The sequence below is a fragment of the Carex rostrata genome, chromosome 13, assembly GCF_964058835.1.
Source record: "Carex rostrata chromosome 13, lpCarRost1.2, whole genome shotgun sequence".
Classification (NCBI taxonomy): domain Eukaryota; kingdom Viridiplantae; phylum Streptophyta; class Magnoliopsida; order Poales; family Cyperaceae; genus Carex; species Carex rostrata.
Window position 1 is genome coordinate 7634627 of NC_135930.1, and position 20697 is coordinate 7655323.

At 32.5% G+C, this 20697-nt stretch overlaps 1 protein-coding gene across 2 annotated transcripts; it reads left to right on the top strand.

Annotated features, from left to right (window-relative positions):
• Window positions 1-5798: 5798 nt before the first annotated feature.
• On the top strand, window positions 5799-10952 carry LOC144563828 (mitogen-activated protein kinase 1). Of its 2 annotated transcripts, XM_078313299.1 has the most exons (7): window positions 5799-6166; window positions 7153-7282; window positions 8114-8251; window positions 8783-9115; window positions 9755-9935; window positions 10504-10698; window positions 10808-10952. In XM_078313299.1, exons 1-6 carry the CDS (start codon window positions 5931-5933, stop codon window positions 10671-10673), a joined length of 1188 nt encoding a protein of 395 aa, XP_078169425.1. In that variant the 5' UTR covers window positions 5799-5930; the 3' UTR covers window positions 10674-10698; window positions 10808-10952. The 2 variants fall into 2 exon arrangements, with proteins under 2 accessions (XP_078169425.1, XP_078169424.1); XM_078313298.1 differs by having other exon boundaries at window positions 10504-10952.
• Window positions 10953-20697: the final 9745 nt, after the last annotated feature.

Consider the following 20697-nt stretch of genomic DNA (forward strand, 5'->3'; position numbering starts at 1 on the left):
ATATCCTCATCCTCGTCCCCCGTATACATGTGCTGCGTACCTGTCCTGGCTGCCCATGGATCAAATCCAGCAGCTGACTCTGCATTGGCGGGCTGTGTACGCAGCTCCCATGGATCTTGCTCCCAGCTTGCAGAATACGTGGAAGGAGGCGGTGCGCCAAATAAGAATATTGTGTGTGTCGTACTTTTAATATTAACTTGTAATTACCTGCAGGAGCTTGCGGCATCTCATCGCCGTAGACAGGGACTCGTTGATAATCTGGATTTCGCGGTGCAGACTGTATCTCCCGCCAATTGATGTTCTCCCCAGCATCGCGCAGCATGCCAACGAGGCGGCCTTCAAAACCGCCTGTCTCCACGATTGGTGCAGTGTGCTCGAGCATCTGGCATCCTATATATCGCCAAGCATCCTTCGCCATGCACGCCAAGCTGTGTTCAACTCCTCTCATAGCGGTCAACAGCTGCACACAACATGATTATGCCTACAGTAAGTAATTAAAATTTGCAATTTACAACTCCGGTATCATCCTCTGCAGCTCTGGATGGTCTGAGATGCCACCTATGGGGTCGCCATCGATACGTAAACCCCATAAAGCGCTCACATCACCAAGGGTGACTGTCATCTCCCTGACCAGGAGATGAAATGTATGAGTCTCAGGTCGCCATCTCTCCGCTAGACCCTGCATCAGAGACACATCGATCCTACTCTGCGGCATGGTGGCAAGCTGATACAAGCCGAGGTTCAAGATGTATCGCTGCATTTCTTTATGGGGGACGTACGGAATCTCAGACCTGCGGTGCCTCACCGTAAGCATGACATCGTCCTGTATTTATTATCAATTTGTCAGACTCAAATCGTGCATTTTTTTTAATAACTCAACAGAATGTCATTTTTTAAAGTATAAAATTCACGTACCTCAAGAGATGCCAATGAGACGCGGTGCTTAACATGATGGGTCCATAGAAGATGACTAAATGTGTCAGGATCATGCACACCATCTGGAAAATCGGCCTGAGACGACGGATCCGCTCCAGTCGGATCCTCAAAACCCCTGCCAGTCGTATCATCATACGACGACGGGCCCTCTCCAGTCGGATCCACCGAGGACGTGCCAGCTCCACTCGGATCCACAGGATCTGCACCCTCTGCAGGCTCAGCTCGTACTCCCCACCGTCTAACTCTAGGCATACTACATTTGCCAAAAAATATTAATCAAAACATACAATTTATATAAATTTTTTTTAATAAGAAGCATATACAATTCTGGGTTTACTTTTTGGGTGTATATGCAATTTGTTTACAAAATTAATTTTGCATGTACATGCATTTTTTTTGTAAAGAAATAAACTTTACAAAAAAAACAAAATTAATTTTTAAACAAAAAAAATGCATATACATGCAATTTACATACAATTCTGGATTTACTTTTTTTTAGATTTATTGAAAATCATATACATGCAAACATACAATTTATATAATTTTTTTTTAATAAGAATTGCATGTATATAATCCAAAAATAATTGTATGTAAATAAATTGCATTTATATGATGTTCATGCATATACAATTAATTTTGTTGCATGCATATGCATTTGCATGTATATACAATTAATTTACACTTTGCATGTAAGTAAATTGCATGCATACGCATTTTTTTTTTTACAAAAATTAATTTTGTTGAAAATAAATAAACTTTATAAAAAAAAATGCATATACAATTCTGGGTTTATTTTTTGGGTGTATATGCAATTTGTTTACAAAATTAATTTTGCATGTACATGCATTTTTTTTTGTAAACAAATGCATGCAATTTACTTACAATAAAAAAAATGAGATATACATGCAATTTACTTACAATAAAAAAAAATATATATCATTTTTAAACAAATATTGATATACTTCAAAATAATTAGTTTTACTTCAAATCTTTTATATTCATATATACATGTTTTTTATAAACTATCACAAAAATAATTTTCAAAAAATAAATATGCATATTTTTAAATCATAAACCCAAAAAACAAGTGCTTAAGCCGTTCAACCATTTGAACCATAAATTCCAACCCTAAATTGAAGTGTAAACCCTAAATTTGTAAGTAATTCACAATTGACAAACATAAACCCTAAATTTAACTATAAACCCTAAATTTTTAAAAAAAATCACAATTCACAACTACAAACCCTAAATTCAACCATATGTCATTCAAGCAATTTTACCATAAATCATAATCCTAAATTCGAGCAATTGAACCAATTCAAGCAATTCAAGCATCCAATTCAAGCAATCAAGCAATTCAACCATCTAATTCAAGCAATCAAGCAATTCAATCATCTAATTCAAGCATCCAATCGAACCAATTCAACCAATTCAATCAATTCAACTAATTACTAACATTTCACCATAAACATCGAATCAAACAAAACTGAATCACATTACATCATTTAATCACATTTAACCGAAACCCTAAACCCTAATCGAATCGAAAAAAAGAAAACTCACTTGTTCTATCGAGAGAGAAGCGAATCGAGGCGCGAGGCAGTGACGAGCGTGGTGCGAGGCAGAGAGGGGTCGGCTCGGAACGGCTTCTTTCTTCTTCTTTTTTCTCTTTTTTTTCTCTTTTTTCCCTCTTTTTTTCGGCAGAGGCAATGGGGGATAAGAGGCAGAGAGGAGGGGCGGCTCACGGGTGTGGTTATCTGATGGGCAGTGGGGCGCCAGATGGGGGGGCGCCTCACTTGGCTTATGGGGCACCAGATGGGGGGGCGCCTTACTGGTGTTGTGGGCCGCCAGTTGGGCCGGCGCTTCATGGGCTTTTTTGGGCCGCCCGAAGCCCAGGCGCTCAGGGCATTTTTAAAAAAAAATTGGGAGCAGGGGCATTTTTAAAATTTTGATTTGTTTTAGGGATATTAATAAAAATAGCCGCATATACATATACATACATATACATAATGGATTTTTTTTTCTCCAAACTCTAAAAAAAAAAAAAAAAAAAATCCGAAGCGCAGAAAAAATCTGCGCTCGGAATAAAAAATTCTAAAAAAAAAAAAATTTCGGGGCGCAAATTTTTTCTGCGGCCCGGAATAAAAATTCCGGAGTGCAGAAAAAATCTGCGGCCTGGGTATTTTTAAAATTCCATCCAAAACTTGGTTATTTTTAATAAAATAATTATTTTTTTGGGTATTTTTAAAAAAATCGGACTATTATCTGTAACATAGAAAGCCCTTTAATATATTTGTAGATATAATTCGTAGGAATTTTAAAACAGATATGTTCAAGATGGATTAATTAAAAAAGATTCTCTTTTGAGCAACGCAGAGAATACGAATTCGGGGCCAGTCATGATGCCAAAGTTCCGTACGAACGAGGAAGATATTTAAAGCAAATGATTAACGCTAGCCTGCTATTTATTCTGCTTAATAAAGTCGGTGGAATCTTCTCGATCGTCTCTCTTTATTCTCCGATTTTCTACAAACTTGGTCTAGGATTTTTTGTGTCGACGAACATGAATATTTTTGTGTGGTGAGTAATGATTTTTAAGAAGGAACGGGTAGACGAAATTCCGCGTCGCGCTAAATTCCCGTAATTTCCACATAGATCGGTAGTGCAATAAGAGAGAGAAATCGTGGGTGGTCGGTGGTCCACACTCTCCTGTGGGGCCCGTACCGACCTTGTGCCTCAGTCAAGCGCAAGCTGCGCAAGGCCGAATGAGTCCACGTCCTCTGCATTAACGCACTATTTGAATTTAGATACAGTCCGTCCGATCAGAATAGAGCCTAATCTAGACCACTTATTTATCACCTGGCCCTTAATATTTGTGCGGATGCAAATCGTACGGTATAAATATAAACTTAAAATTTGAGGTAACTCCGAGGATATTAATTTTTTTTATTTTTTTTATTGGATAAATTTTTTTTATTGATCAGGCCGCAAGGGATATCACGTACTTTCTCCTTTCTAATCGTTTGTGAAATGTTCCGTGTAAATTTTAATGTTAAAGTTGTGAATTAGAATATAACAAACCCGGCACACAGTTAAGAATTCATTAGGCACACTACCAGCGTAACAGTCGACGAAAAATTAATCGTCTGGTAGAATTACGTGTGAACCCTTCTAAATCATATTAATTGCCAAGTTTCATGCGGATTAGTATCTTTATGTTTTAAACATTTACATCTCTTTGGGTATATTATTTTCTCAAAATAGCTGTCTCATCACCGTGAACAAAATAAGTTCAATACTGAATATATTTTGAACATATTTACAGCCATTTTAATAGCCGTACGCTTTATTTTGCGAAAAAGACAAGAAAAAATAAATATGTATAATTGGGTTCAGATTGAGTAGAGAAGGTATATATGTTGCTTCAGAACATATGATACGGAAAAATAATAAAAGTGATGTTGGTTGCATTTTAATATTGACAACGACATAAAATAAACAATGTAGTCGTGTACATGTTTATAGATTATAAAAAAAAATGATTACAAAATAACTTTCAAATTAGCTAAAGCACAGGGACGGATTCATAATTTTTATTAGAAGAAGACAAAAAAATATCGAATCGAGTTTATACCCGTTAACTAATTGGGTACTCGATAAAAACAATGCTTTAACTTATACTTTCCAATGCTCTGACTTGTAATTTATGATGCTCTAGTTTATAATTCTAATTACCAATCATAATTCAAGAAATCTATTTTAAAATTAACCCTAAATTAAAAATTAAACATTCAGAGGGAGACAGAAAAATTTCTAAAAGAAGACAGAGTCGATTGAGATCGATAAATTTCCACTAAAACTTAAAATCCAAGAGACAAGAAATGACATTTTCTTTCAACCTCTGATTGTAATATTTTTCACAACCCAGATGAAAAGAATCTTTTGTTTTCCCTCCAAATAATAAATTTCGTCTAAGCATTTGGGAATTTATTTATACAATAGTCTGGCGTTGATACATTTTTGCATGCATATAGTTACATCATAGTGTTTTAATTAACTGCAGTGGCAGTAAGCATAGTGACAAATGAATTATTTGGGTTCGGTTCGGCGAGATCAAAAATTCGTGATTCAGGTATAATTTGAGTATAATTCGGAAATGATTCGGAATTATCCGGATCAGAAATCTCAGTCCTGCAAGGGAGCAAAAAAATAATTGTTCTTGGAAAAATTCAGGAAAAATTCGTGAATAATTCATGAATAATTCGTAAAATTTGGAAAAAGTTCGTAAAATTCGGAATTATTCGAGTTTAATTCGATCAAAGTTCGGTCAACCGAATAATTCGGTGTTCAGTTCGACATCACCCCAAAAAAGAATTAAACGGATATAATTCGGATATCTTGTCACTGGCAGCAAGTACATCGTGACTAGATCAACAAATACTCAATTTAAATTTAGAAAAGAAAGAAAAAAGGCACATTTAAAATTTTGCAACGTATCTGACAAGGAAGAAAAGATTCGCCGAATGGCACCCTTTATCCAAATATTGACCTTCTGAGTCTCTGACTACAATAACTTAGGAGATTTTCTTGCATCTCCATTTGCAGGAAATCCAGCGCACCCGTCCATCGAGTCCATATCCACTGGGGTAACATAATATTTCTGTTAAGATATGGACCGTCCGATCAGAATCCGGGCCTACCCGGACCGAGATGGAATGAATTCCAAGCTTTAATATTCGTGCCAAATTAGATCTGACGGTCTATATCTAATCTCAAAAGTTCTGTTACCTCAGGTGATATGATTTCCCAGCTTCACCTCCTAGTCTCCTACAAACAAAACAGGATAGCAGATTAAAAAAAGAGAAAAAGAGAAAAAGGGGAGATCATAATAATAAGAGAAAAAAAACAAAGAACTGTGGAAAGAGAAAGCGCACAACTGCAATCCCTCTCCGCGATCTTCTCTCTCTAGGGTTTCAACCTCTATTTTTTTCTGTATGGATGCCGGAGGTGGACTGCCTGATTCGGAGATGGCGGAGGCGGGGGCGCTTCCAGCTCAGCCCCCGCAGCAACCTGCTGCGGCGGTGCCGGGAATAGAGAGCAACATTCAGGCGACACTCAGCCATGGCGGGAAATTTATTCAATACAACATCTTTGGCAACATTTTTGAGGTTTCCGCCAAGTATCGACCTCCTATTCTCCCCATCGGGAAAGGCGCTTATGGAATTGTCTGGTACTATTTCTCTCTTCTCCGTCCCTTTTTCCCTCTGAATATTTTGGATCAGTGGTCGTTTGTATCTTTTTTTTTTTAAGAATTAGATTAGTTATTAATGGGGAGGAGATATATTTTGTTGGTTTGCTTCCATTTTGGCGTAATTATCGTATTTTATATGTTATCCCTCATTAGATCCTTTGTGATTTCCTTTTTCTCTGCAACGAATTTAGGTTTGATTCAGTTCATCTCCAGAGGGGAAATGGATCTACTGTTTCCTTAAAAGCTAGAGACAAAGTTAGTTATCTTAGATATTATGCCGTATCTGCATCTTTGATTAAGATTTGACTAAAATAAGCTGTTTATAAAATGTGTAATTTTTAGTATTTTTCTCTACTAATTACAAGCTCTTTATGATGGTCTGGTATTTGTTTGTTGTGGTTCTTGACTACTCGCTAAGGTTAAAAATGGAAAAGTAGTTACTGAAATCTCAAATTCAGTTCTTTAGCAATTCTACTCCACATTTAATATTGTTTCTATACCATCTGAATCTTAAAGTGAATTGAATAATGAAAATAACAACTTTATATTGCTTATGATTCTCTGTTATTTGTAGACTATTATAAATCTCTGATTCTATATGTTTGACTCATTCTTGACTTTCAACTTAGGCTAGAACTATGCATTTACTTGTTATTTTAAGGTCACATCAGACTGACTCTTAACTGCTGCATTAATTTCAAGTCTGTTAATTTATTCTTTGTCCGAGGTTAAACTATAGTAGTGTTTATTTGACTGCTTCTTATAATGACCTCATCTCTGGAATTTAATTATAACCTTTGCTATCATAATTACAAGCCATTCCTTTCAGATGATTGATCATTTTGAACTATTTTTACTTATTTTTTATGTACCCTTTATGGATGCTTTGAATTATTACCTGCATTCTGCTTCTGCCTTAACACTTCTTTATTTCGTGGAACTGGTACAAATTAAATTGTGATCAGCTCGGCTTTAAACTCAGAGACGGGAGAGCAAGTTGCCATTAAAAAAATAGCAAATGCATTTGACAACAAGATTGATGCCAAGAGAACTCTTCGCGAAATCAAGCTCCTCCGCCATATGGACCATGAAAATGTTAGCTCTCTATCTCTCTGTCTCTCTCTCCCCCTCCCCCCTCTTACCCTTCATACTTGCCAAACTTTCATATTGTGTAGTACCACTGCTTGGTTACTGTGTTATGTAATTGCTAGGAGATCCTATTTTTTATCCATAAAATGCCAAAAGCTTCAAAATTCGTATGTGGCATTTGTAAAGAGCCCGTAGCTTTGTTGGAGAACTGAAACAATGGTCAATTTTGTTAGTTAGCCTAATATCACAGCCCTATTAATGATAAATGGATTAAGAATGATGTTGTGAAAAGAATATAGATGCAATTTATCTTTTGTTTTTACTCTTTACTTTGAATGTTGCATCAAATGAGACACTAAATAGCACATTGTTACTTTTGAAGGATTATTTGTCATTATCTAGTAGTTATTTATACTAATAATTGTACGTTGTTATTTTATAAAGACTTACATTTTCCTTATCTAATAGTTATTCATTTGTTAATTGATAATACTGGTGGTGTTAAATTAAATAAATCAGTATACACCTTTTTTTTTTAAATCCCATTCAACAATAGTTTCTTTCTTTCTTTTTGAATCCTAAGCAGTTTCTTAGTAAAGGACGAGCCTCTCCTTGGACAGTTTATTTCTTGATTTCTGATTTGTCAAAACAGTGGAATCATTTATCCTCCTAAAATTAGACATATAGAAGTCTAATAAAAGGCATGCACATGTGAAGCTTGGTAGCTGTGAGTTCAAAACCAAGAATTTTTCATGCAAGCTTGATCAAAACACTTTTTTTTATATAATATTTGGTTGTTTTAATATTTTCCTAATATTGTGGTGATTTTTTATGCAGATTGTTGCAATAAGAGATATAATACCACCACCTGTGCGAGAAACATTTAATGATGTGTACATTGCATACGAGTTAATGGATACTGATCTCCATCAAATCATTCGCTCTAATCAAGCTTTATCAGAAGAGCACTGTCAGGTGTCACTTTTGACTCCTATTTTTTTTATTGATAATTAAATTTCTTTGTCCTTTTACAATAACTGTTTCTACTATTCAGTCGTTTAGCCAGTTAAATTAGGAAACCAAATTAGTTGTTCTAATTAAGTTGAAATAGCTTTCTTGAGAAGGCTCCATTTACTCGTAGATTCATCATGTTCTATTTGCATTGAGCACCCAGAATTGTTAAGATATTCATGGCTCATTCTGAACTGTTAACATAGCCTGATGATATCTATATACTTTAACTATGTTAACTTTTTTACATGTATATTTTTTTTCATTATAAACTCAACTACTACCATGCAACACAAATTTTATATTCTTGGTTTTGTTAAGGGAAATTACTATCAATAGACCTTATCAGAGTTAATATGAAGTCGTCGGGGGGTTTAGTCATGTTTTGTTTGAGTTTCTGTACTTTCAATGGATATTCTTTCAAAATTATTTAAAACATGGGGAATTGTAGTACAAAATCTGACAAAAATTTTTGGTGTTGATTATGCTATGCAGTATTTTCTTTACCAAATCCTTAGAGGCTTAAAGTACATCCACTCAGCAAGTGTGCTCCACCGGGATCTAAAGCCCAGCAACCTCTTGTTGAATGCTAACTGTGACCTTAAAATCTGCGATTTTGGACTTGCACGTACGACATCAGAGACCGATTTCATGACTGAGTACGTGGTCACTAGGTGGTACAGAGCTCCTGAGTTGTTGCTCAATTCGTCAGAGTATACAGCTGCTATTGATGTGTGGTCTGTGGGGTGCATTTTTATGGAGCTTATGGATAGAAAACCACTTTTCCCTGGCCGGGACCATGTACACCAGCTAAGATTGCTCATGGAGGTCAGTACGAATTCTTTTTTCTTCTTTTTGTTTTTATCTGTGCCCATGTGAAATGTGGAAATCACAGCCACCTTTTTGTTTTTAGTACAATAGAATTTTTTGATCTGATGTACTATTTTGATTTTTTTATAATACACCTGTTCGATAGTATGGGGTTCTGTTTGTTTGGTATATTTATCAGGTCTTCTTTGTTCAATTTTTTGTTTACTTGTTTTGTTAAGAATTCCTGAGGATCCAGAAGCAAAGTATACCAAATAACACCAGCCTTAACCAGAGACTCAACTTTAGTAATAATGTTGAACTTGAAATTTAGTTGCATCCTTGCTTTCCACTTCAGAAAAGAAAAGCTTGAGATCCAGTAGATAACCAGCAAGTATTGGTTTTGTACAATCTGGTATCTATAGGCTCAAGACACTTGCTGTACAACACCGAAATATGTGCTGGTCATCCCTGACTAAAAAAAAATAATTACAAGTATTTATCTAGATTCGAGGCTCATAATGATAATATTACCTTTATGTACTAACTGGTATGTTATCAGTACATTATAAAATCGAGCCCTAAAGTTTCTGAGAGAGCTTGTTTATTGATCAACGCGTGCATTCTAACTTGTTTGCTCTTGATTTTTGAGTATGACAGCTGATTGGCACACCAAATGAGGCGGATCTGGATTTTGTGAATGAAAATGCAAGGAGGTACATACGTCAGCTTCCTAGATATGCGCGCCAGTCATTAATTGAGAAATTTCCTCATGTTCATCCCTCAGCCATTGATCTTGTTGAGAAGATGCTCACCTTTGACCCTAGAAGGAGAATCACAGGTCTGCTATTGATTTTTCTTTCTTCAAGTATTAATTTTTGTGTGGGTCTTTGCCATTTTAGTCTTTATTGTTGGTAACTTGGCCTACTTTTTTTTGGTAATTATTAACTGAGAATGGTGTGCTATGATTAGCTTATTTAGTTTATACGCCTATATGCTAACTTGGTAGTCCCAAGTAATGGGTCTAGCACAACACATATTGGGTAGCCATATTTTTAGGAACTAATTAAATCAGGTCCAACCCTATCCATTCGCTTGTTCAGCTCAACCATTGATTTAGTTCTACAAGTTATCAGATTTCTTTCTTTTGAAAACAATTTAGACTTCATTTCATACTTAATGATAAATATTAGGGTAATACGAAGCACAAACATTTTGTTATACAAAACATTTTTAACTAAATGCAAATGAATCTGGCTAATGCAACCCACTAGCACTCCTAAAAGCCTTTTTAACTCAAATATAGAACCACATGCTTTTGCATCAAATATGACTCGTCACCAGTTTCAAGGCCTAAAATAGCATAAAGTATCAGCATTTTTCGTTATCACCGATTGAATTTGGTACAGTGGAGGAGGCGCTTGAACACCCGTACCTGTCATCACTGCATGACGTCAGCGATGAACCAGTGGCCATGAACCCGTTCAGGTTTGATTTTGAACAGCACAACCTTTCCGAAGATCAAATGAAGGACCTCATCCATCAGGAGGCCTTGGCATTTAACCCTGAGTACCTATGAGATAACACGGACAAATAAATGACAGGTATTGAAGCATTTTCATTAGCCACTTACTGGACTTCTCTGTAACCCTACTTATGTGGTGTACATAATTGCTTTTTTACCTTTTCAATTTGGATATTTATTTAATGTAGATCGGTTAACTGTGTGATTTTCCCGAAGGGGAGTCGGATATTGGTATCAATTTATCATTTCAATTATTCTGGTCTTTCTTGGTGGATTTGTCTGAAGGATTGTACCCCTGAAGCATTGCTTATGTGAAATCTCTCCATTTAATTAATTCTTAGTAGTATTCAAATTGAGGTGCCAGTTTGCATTAACTCTCTGAGGCCTACAAGCACTTGAGATATGACCCCAAGCATTTCTGGACCAGTAACTTTGATGTGTTTTACCAAGCATAGTTCACCAATATATAATTTTTTAATATTATCGGATGTTTTTAGATCTCACAAAAGTGGTCTTTGTACCTAAATAAGTACATTATGTTTTAGCTTCCGTTGATTAGCGATATTCCTTTATTTTATTTTTAAATGAGTCTTGGGTACTATGCAAAGTGTAGATCCGTTTGTAATATGGATCCATTTCTGTATTTAAAATATTAGGAATGTTGATAAAAAAATGATCATGTGATTTTCTAAATTTAAAGGAACTGTTCAACATGACCACTTTCGGATCACTAATATATTATTTCTCTGTACTATGCAAACAACCAATTTGAACTGTTCAACACGATCTTCATATGAAAAATGTACTTGGAGATCAAATTTTACATTTTTTTAGAATTTTTTACTATTTTTTAATTAGATAGAAAATCATTACTTTCGAATGGTTCAGAATCTTTAGATCATGTGTGTTTTCTACCTAAATAGAAAAATAATAAAAAGTTTCTGAAAAAGATAGTGTGTAGTTTTTAAGTTTATTTTTATATAAAGATAATGTTGTGTGGTTTGAGAATCTTTAGATCATGTGTGTTTTCTACCTAAATAGAAAAATAATAAAAAGTTTATGAAAAAGATAAAGTGTAGTTTTTAAGTTTATTTTTATATAAAGATAATGTTGTGTGGTTTGGATTAAGTATTTGAACTTTGTAAATAGAGATATGGATCCACAGGCTACAGCACAGACAAGCTTTGCAAAGTAGCGTAGCCTCACTCTTTATTTTTATAAATCATTATAAACAAAATACCAGAATAAAAGAGAACCAATCATGATACAATGTTGGTAAAAATTGTTAAGAGGCTAGAAAGATAATATCAGTGGATTTCTATTTTTTTTTTCTTTTTGTAATACCATTTAATATACTTTAGAAATCCCCATAACATCAGTAATTACTAATTACTAATTATGAACCATATTGACCTGACAAACGATGCGACCAAACACAAAATAACCCAACCATAATTTCCTAAGATACGAGACTGACCAAATCAAACAGTGAAATCCAGTTTGACTAAGCTGTTCTTATTTCAATCTTCAATCGGCGATACATTTTTAGATAATCGTAAAGCATATCATCCTTAAATTTAGATCTGAGCCGTCAATGCGGGCAGGAAAATAGACGTGGGGAGGTCAAAACCGGCAACCTTATTCTCAATCATCGGCTAGATCAACAGAGATCTAGGTTTCAATATCGCCTTCATCTTTCCTTTTTTTTTCCTCTCTCGTTTCAAGACAGTTAAATGAAAGTAATAAAAAATTGAAGAGGACTCTTTCTCTCTCCTCACGTTGCACCTTTTTTTTCTGGCTTAATCGCTATTCCACCTTTTGGTGGGTTAGAAGAATAGCATTGAATAGCACTCAACATGTTTGGATGCACTACTATTCAGAATAGTGTTACTTTTCTAAGAACAACCCTATTCTCCTGCATCCACCTTTTTTTTCTGGCTTAATCGCTATTCCACCTTTTGGTGGGTTAGAAGAATAGCATTGAATAGCACTCAACATGTTTGGATGCACTACTATTCAGAATAGTGTTACTATTCTAAGAACAACCCTATTCTCCTGCATCCAAACATAAAGAGGAAGAGAAAGAGAAGATGCGATTTCAAAAGCGATTTCAAAAGCGATTTTAAGCGATTTCACAGGTGAATTTCGGATAATTTTTTATTTATTTAATTATTTAAATTAGTAATTTATTTTTATAATTAGTAGATTACTTCTGAATGTTTACCATTTACCAAATGTAATTTATTGTCTAGAAATGTTCATTGCATTGCATTGTAATGGGAAGTTTAACAAAAATACGGATGACCAATATTACACCAAAAAACCACAATATTCATTCGAGGTTACTTATAAAATCACAATCTACGATTTGAAATCTCTGATTTATGGTTGATGAAATTACAATTTACGATTTGAAATCTCTGCTTTATGGTCACACTGGTTGTGACCCAGACAAGTGAGACATAAAATTATGTACCTAAATAGATTGTCGAAAGGATTTACCACTATATATAGTTTGTTTGTAAAAAAAAAAAAAAAAAAAAAAAAAAAAATTAACAGTAGAACTGGCCAAACATTGGACCGTCAGAAAAAAAAATTGAACTGCTCAAAGTCTGGATGGGTGGTTTGGAGAGTTTTTAAAATAATCAAAATTGCTGGATATTTCTGTAACTTTTTATTTTTCGATGGATATTAAAGCAAAATTCGGGTCAAGCGTTAACAAGAGAATAGATCGTTATCATGGCATGAAATATAATATAAAATTAAAAAGATACTGTATGCTGACTTGACTTGTCAGACAAATTTAAAAATAAAACAGTATGGGGGTTTAAAAGGCCGAGTTTTTTTTAAAAAATACTCATTTTATAAAATATTTTAATAAAAATAACTAAGTTTGAACTAAAATTTTAAAAATATTCAAACTGTAGATATTTTTCACGGTCCGAATTTTTTTTATAATATATGTATATGTATATATAATATAACATATGTATATATGTGTGTATATAATATAATATATGTATATATATGTATATGTATATCAAATTTGATCTTTACTGGTAAATCAGTAAGTCTGGACTGATACATGGCTCAAACTGCAAAACTGGCTACACCAGCATATAGAGCATTTAAAAACACACAGAATTGACACAAATTTTAATTTATTTAGATTTTTCTACAGCTAGTTATGAATTTCCAAAGTTCAGTTTTCGAAAAAACTTTAAACAAACATAACTTTGGCTAGGAAAGTCGGATTTGCGCGTATGACCACTTTTCGGAAAGGGGGGAACGAGACGGATCCGAATATCACCCAGGAGTCACCCCCGAAAATCCTAAGCATCAGAATTTAAGAAAAATATTGTTTAGTGCCTCAAAAATTCAGTTTAAGTTTTCGTTCAACGGTAGACGTACAACGATCGGTATTTTATTTAGTATAATTTAGATTTTTGTAGTGTAATTATTAAATGTAAAATTTTTTGGTTTACATACAGAGTAATTTAGCTTTTTATATAATTATATTATATTATATAATTGTACAAAAACCTAAATTATATATAATTATATGTAATTATATTATATATACATAAAATATATACATATACATATATTGTATTATACATATATATATACATATATTATATTAGAGATGAGCTACGGTGAGCCATGGAGTAAAACGTAAAACGCGTTTGTACTCCACGCTGTATTTTCATTTTGAAAGTCCAAACGACCGATCTGAACCGTTAGATGTGATCTCCATATTGAAATGTGCTTGGAGACCAAAGTTTATATTTTTTTGAATTTTTTTACTATTTATTAAGAAATTTTGAAAACTGCTGTTTTGCTGTGAACATTAAAAACAGTAAAAGTTTATAGACCATCGGATCAGCGATTTTCAAAATTGCTTAATAAATAGTAAAAAAATTCCAAAAATTGAAAAATTTGGTCTCCAAGCACATTTCAATATGGAGATTATGTTGAGCGGTTCGAATCGGTCGTTTGGATTTTCAAAATAAAAATATAGTGCCATGAAGCACCAACTCATTTTACTTCATGGCTCACCGTAGTCCATCTCTATTATATTATATACATATATGAGCTGGGCTACGGTGAGTTGCGAAGTAAAGCGACTATTTTACTTCACGCTCATATTTTGTGATTTTAAAGTTCAAAACGTAGATTCGAACCGTTCATCTTGTTCTCCATATTGAAATGTGCTTGGAGACCAAATTTTACATTTTTTGGAATTTTTTTACTATTTATTAAGCAATTTTGAATGCCGCTGATCTGAGGGTTCACAAAATTTTACTATTTTTTACTGTTCACAGCAAAACAGCAGTTTTCAAAAATGCTTAATAAATAGTAAAAAAATTCCAAAAAATGTAAAATTTGGTCTCCAAGCACATTTCAATATGGATTAAACATCTAACGGTTCAGATCGGTCGTTTGGGCTTTCAAAATAAAAATACGGCGTGAAGTAGAAACGCGTTTTACTTCGCAACTCACCGTAGCCTATCTCTACATATATTATATTATATATACGAGATGGGCTACGGTACATTGCGGGTTTAGGGTTTAGGGTATATCTATATATAATATAATATAATATATGTATATATATGTATATATAATATATGTAAATTGCTAATGGCTGTGGTCTGGTATTGTCAGACTCTAAGGAAATGGTGGACTTCTTACAACTTTCTCAACCTGTAATTAATGACTTGAGGTCCTGTGCATATATATCGGAGCAGAGAAGATGCTGGTATTCACAGTGCTCACTTACTGGCAAATCAAGCAAGGATTAGAGGTTGGTAGTCCAAATGCAAGCTTGGGATGTTCACTTTTTATATACTCAAGGTTCAGGTGCAGCGATATTAGAAGGGAAGAGAATTTTCAGCTGACCATCTAGCAAATCTGAGAAGGATATGGAAATGAAGCTATTTTGTTTTTCGCTTTTCTATAATTTAATGAACTATATCAATCTATGTAATACTTTGATGTTTCAATGTAAAACCAGTATACCAGGGTAAAAGGGATTTTAAAGGTATTCTGGAATCTACTGGTATTTTTAGTATTGTCAGATTGAATGGAAAGGAAATATAGTACCATACAAGGTTCTAAATAGCAATTATCTTGTCATCACGGGAAGGTTATAAAAAAGCGATCTAAAATAGCGTAGTTATAGCGAAAGCAATCCTACATAGCATATATTTTTTCAAAAATTATATTATATAATTCTACTAATTATCAACATTATTTAAAGTCTTATAAAGCAATAAGTAACACCAAATTGATTAAACAATTATAATATATTTATATTGCACTAGTGTAAAATTCAAATTTTTATTCAAAATCTCTAATAATATCATAAACTATTTATCTTTTTTTTTTTATTCAAAATAACCTAAGTATCATGACATAAACTAATTATTTTTTTTCTATTCAAAATAACGTAAGCATTATTTTATAAACTATCTATATTTTTCTTTTTAGAAGCAAAAGCAATATGCATCTTAAAAAAATTGATCCTTAAAAATAAATAAATTTGGGCCTTAAAATAAAAGTCTATGCAGTGTAGCATGCGCTATTCGCGTTGCACACTATAGAGGATTGCAATTACCGTTATAGCGGTCGTAGGTAAAATATCACACTTTTTTCTACTACAATATAATCTTCTGGGTTAAATGAATGGAATAACCTACGGATCTTTTTGACAAAACAAAAGTTCATGATTTAGATAATTTTTTCATTAAAATTTTAAATTAACTATTTTCCCATCTAAACTAATTTATTATATTTATATCCTCAATTCTTAATTTAAATAGACAATTTTATAGCGTTCAAAATCTTGCCTCGCCAACTTATTTCAGACACTAGATTCCACGAGTAAAACTAGGGTGTTCTGAAGCTCATGAAACGACAAATCTATGCCATTGAAATACATCTACTTCACAAGTGATGAATTTACATGCAAATATTTTAAGTTTTCGAATTATTTTAGTATAAAATCAAGCGGTCAAAATTAGAAGGTTTATATATTAATTTTAGTGCATTCATTTTTTTTAACACTTTTTGACCACTTGATTTTATACAAAATTAATTCGGAATTCTAAAAACTTTACATATAAATTCATCACTCGTGAAGTAAATTGGTTTCAACGGTTTCAATTTGTTTTTTGAAACTAATCTAAAAGGTTTTGGAATTAAGCTCACCAAACAACTTGGTGAGCTTAAGAACACCCTAGTTCTACTCGGATCCCACAGCTTGAACTTTGCATTTTTCTCTTCCTCTTTTTAACTTTCCATGTTTTCTCATAACGAACCTTCATTCTGCCTATTTCATTTCACTTTTTGTACCGGCATATTAGTTGAGAAGAGCTTCACTTTTAAACTTAAGCTAGATCCTGAAGCCATTTTTTCACTCCATGTTTATGTTTGCAATTTTGCACCCTGCTGTAGCTCATGTATAGATTGTAGCTTCTATGACGTCTTAAACTTAATATGCTGCCAATATATAGTCACAAATAAGATAAATCAAATTGTATATAGTAAACTAGCTTTAAGTTTATATTCTTCCTTGACTAACTTGATTGCTTTATCTAAAGTCACTCTAACATCTACTTTTCTTTTTTATCCAATTATATTTAATTTTTATAGGCCCCTATACCAGAAATTAAAAGACAACCTTAACAGTACTGTTGTTTTGGGGTATTTGTTTGCTACATTGTTTTCCTTTTTTTTTTTTTTTGAAGTAAATTAGCTACGCAGTATTTTAAAGTTAGGATAAAATTGTCAATTTAATTGTCTTGCTAGTGTAAAATTGTTATTTTAAGTGATGAATTGAGAAATTAAAATATTAATTAAATAAGTGAGTTTAGATGGAGAAATAGCTAATTTTAAATATTTTTTTTGATGAAAATATTTAAATTATGAAGTTAATTATGATGGGAATATTATAAAAAAATTCTACAAAATATATGACTTGTGTGTTTCGTATTACATGGATCCTATTTTGACGGGAAACATAAATTTGTTTTAATATGACGATAATGAAGTCTGTTAATTAATGTGCAGTCAATAATATTCAATTGCTTAGTAGTCTTCATGTTTAAAGAAATAGAAAAGGTCTTTTATTTGATCGAGAATTATAAAAAAACAAATTCACTTGATAGAAAAATATAAAAGGTTTTTTATATGACGAGTAAACTCAGCTTTTTAAAAATAGAGAAGTATGTGAGATCAGCTTGTTCCATTATACTAGATGAAAGATATTCATTTTAGAGTGAGTCTATGGTACTATGCATATCACGGGTTGTTACCGTGCTACGGCTCTATATTCGAGTTTTCAAATCCTAACGGTCGATCCGAACCGTTCATCTTGTTCTCCATATTAATATGTGTTTGGAGACCAAATTTTTCATTTTTTGAAAATTTTTTACTATTTTTTTAGATATTTAGAAAATCACTTGATCTGAAAATTCTGGACCATCCAAAAACAGTGATTTTCAATAAATCTAAAAAAATAGTAAAAAAATTTCAAAAAATGTAAAATTTGGTCTCCAAACACATATTAATATGGAGAACAAGATGAACGGTTCGGATTGACCGTTAGGATTTCAAAACTCGAATATAGAGCTGTAGCACGGTAACAAATCGTAATATGCATAGTACCATAGACTCACTCTTCATTTTATGTCTATTCTCACTGAGATAACCTCATTTGCAAACATAAATTAATTTTGGTTATTGATATAGTTTTTATTATAATTATGGTTGGTTTAAACTGATACAAAAACTATTAAATTCAATATAATATCAAATTATGCAACAACAAAAAAATCGATAAAGAATCACACGATATGATAAGTTAATTTATGTATTAAATCAGATTGAACTCGTACAATAATAAACTAGAAAATGTAAGAATTAAATATATTAAATTTATAATCCAACAAAAAAATATAAATTGTTTTTTTTTAAATAAACAGAAATAACTCATTTAATTATGTGACATGGTTCAACAAATTAAAACTATTATATTTTACAAATTATGAATTTATATATCATATGGAATGTTGATATTATACTAATAATATAATATTGTATGTATATTAGTTTTCGCCAACGCTTCAAAATATAAATAATTATGACATAAACTAACAACACCGAAATAAATAGTTAATGCTTTGAAATCTCCAAAAGAAAGATATGCGTTAAAAAGATAATTAATGTACATAAAACTATATTGGTGTCTATCAAAATTAAGCATATACAAAATTCCATAAATTGTTTATTTTTAAAAGCGCATCTCATGATAATCACTGCAATATTGTCATGCGATATTGTTTTCTTTTCACACAAATAGCGTGACATAGTCTCATTGTAGGGGCAGAAAGTCTGAATATAATGGAAAATTAAGGGTTAGATATTAATGAAGTCATGACGTAGAAAAGGTCGATGTAACAAAAAAAAATAGGGCATTATGTTAGGTTTGTTGTTTGTGATAAATTAATCATTAGTTGTTTCCGACGAATTTAATTATATTCTTTATCATGATTGTAAGAGACGGCCTATTAAGGCCTTGTTTGGAATTTATTGGGCCTTGGAATGGATCCTACATCCAAAAATTTTATGAGACTCACATTCATGAATTAACCTTTTTGAAATTTGGTTTGGTTGGGGGGGTTCTAACAAATTGCTTACAAGTTCATCCTTGTACACCCTTTCTAATTTCTTTAAATATGTAGTGTCTCTATCTACTCAGAAGAAGGAACATCAGAAGAAACGAAGTCTATGACTAATTAATGGAAGTCAATTAATGTTCCATTTATCACCACCAAAGAACCAAGCAATAATATTATCAATTGCCATTTGAATCAAATTAAATGGTTATGGTACAAGGTAATGATATAGAAACTACTAGTATACATGACATTTGACAGGGACTTGTGTGCAAATAGTACCATATCTACGGTTACGTGTGTAAAATTGAATTACCATGTGATTGTCTGAAAAGGAGATGTTATTAGTTTGGTCAACCAAATAATCACCATCAAATACATTTTTAACAAAACTTGCACGGAAAACCATTCTTAGCTTGACAAAACTAAAGTGTTTGGAACTAATCATCGGATTACCAAATATGACACGTCAATGTACACAATTAAGATAGTTTAGTGCATTAATGAAGTAATTATTACTACCAAATGTTGCATCTGATATTTTGTCCCCAACCAATATGTCAGGCTTTGTGTTCTGGACAAAATTAATTAAATTGACTTTTTTTTAAATGTAAGTACTCTTATGTCCCCTCATAATTAGGGTGTTCATTGGGTTCGGTTTATTTGGTTTTCATCCGAATGAAAAAAGCTTGAATTAAATGGTTTAGTTTTTCAGTTTAAATGGACTAGTTTTGTTGAATTTTTTAATTGTTTCAAGTTTGTATGATTTGGTTTAGATTTTTTTAAATTGAAAAGATCGAACCGACCGAACTCTATATGATTCAAATTCATGCTTCGAATTTTAGACTTAAAATGAGGAAAAAAAAAATCTATTTGAATATTTTAGAACATCTACATGTTTTGTATGGAATTAAAAAATATGTGTAATGTCAACTACTAATATATTTACATTTATTTCCATGATTATAAAATGATATTTGTGTATGTATTGAGTTTTATTTCGGTTCGGTCAAACAAACTAAAAAATTTACTTTGATTATTTTGGTTAGGTTGTTATTCAGTTAATTAACAAGTTTAATTCCGTTGATTTGATCATATTTTTGAAAACCAAATAAAATTTTGATTTGACTATTAAAATTCAGTTTAACCGAACCAATCCAATAAACACCCGTACTTATAATATTGAATTACATTATATTTGTTATTCAATTCCTCAATTTCAATTTTCTGATTGTATTTGCCAATCAGAGTTGATTATTGCACTAGTGCACTATAAACAAAATTAAATATTTACTCTGCTCATAAAGATATTTTATTGAAAGTATTTCCTAAAGAAGGTATAATATATAACACAGTCATTGGGTTTGCAGGTTATTTTAAAATCATTAAACATTTGT

Coding starts and splice junctions, on each gene's coding strand:
- LOC144563828 (XM_078313298.1), top strand. CDS start 5,931: ATGGATGCCGGAGGTGGACTGCCTGATTCGGAGATGGCGGAGGCGGGG. Junction 7,283..8,113: donor GCCATATGGACCATGAAAAT/GTTAGCTCTCTA, acceptor TTTTTTATGCAG/ATTGTTGCAATAAGAGATAT. Junction 9,116..9,754: donor AGCTAAGATTGCTCATGGAG/GTCAGTACGAAT, acceptor TGAGTATGACAG/CTGATTGGCACACCAAATGA.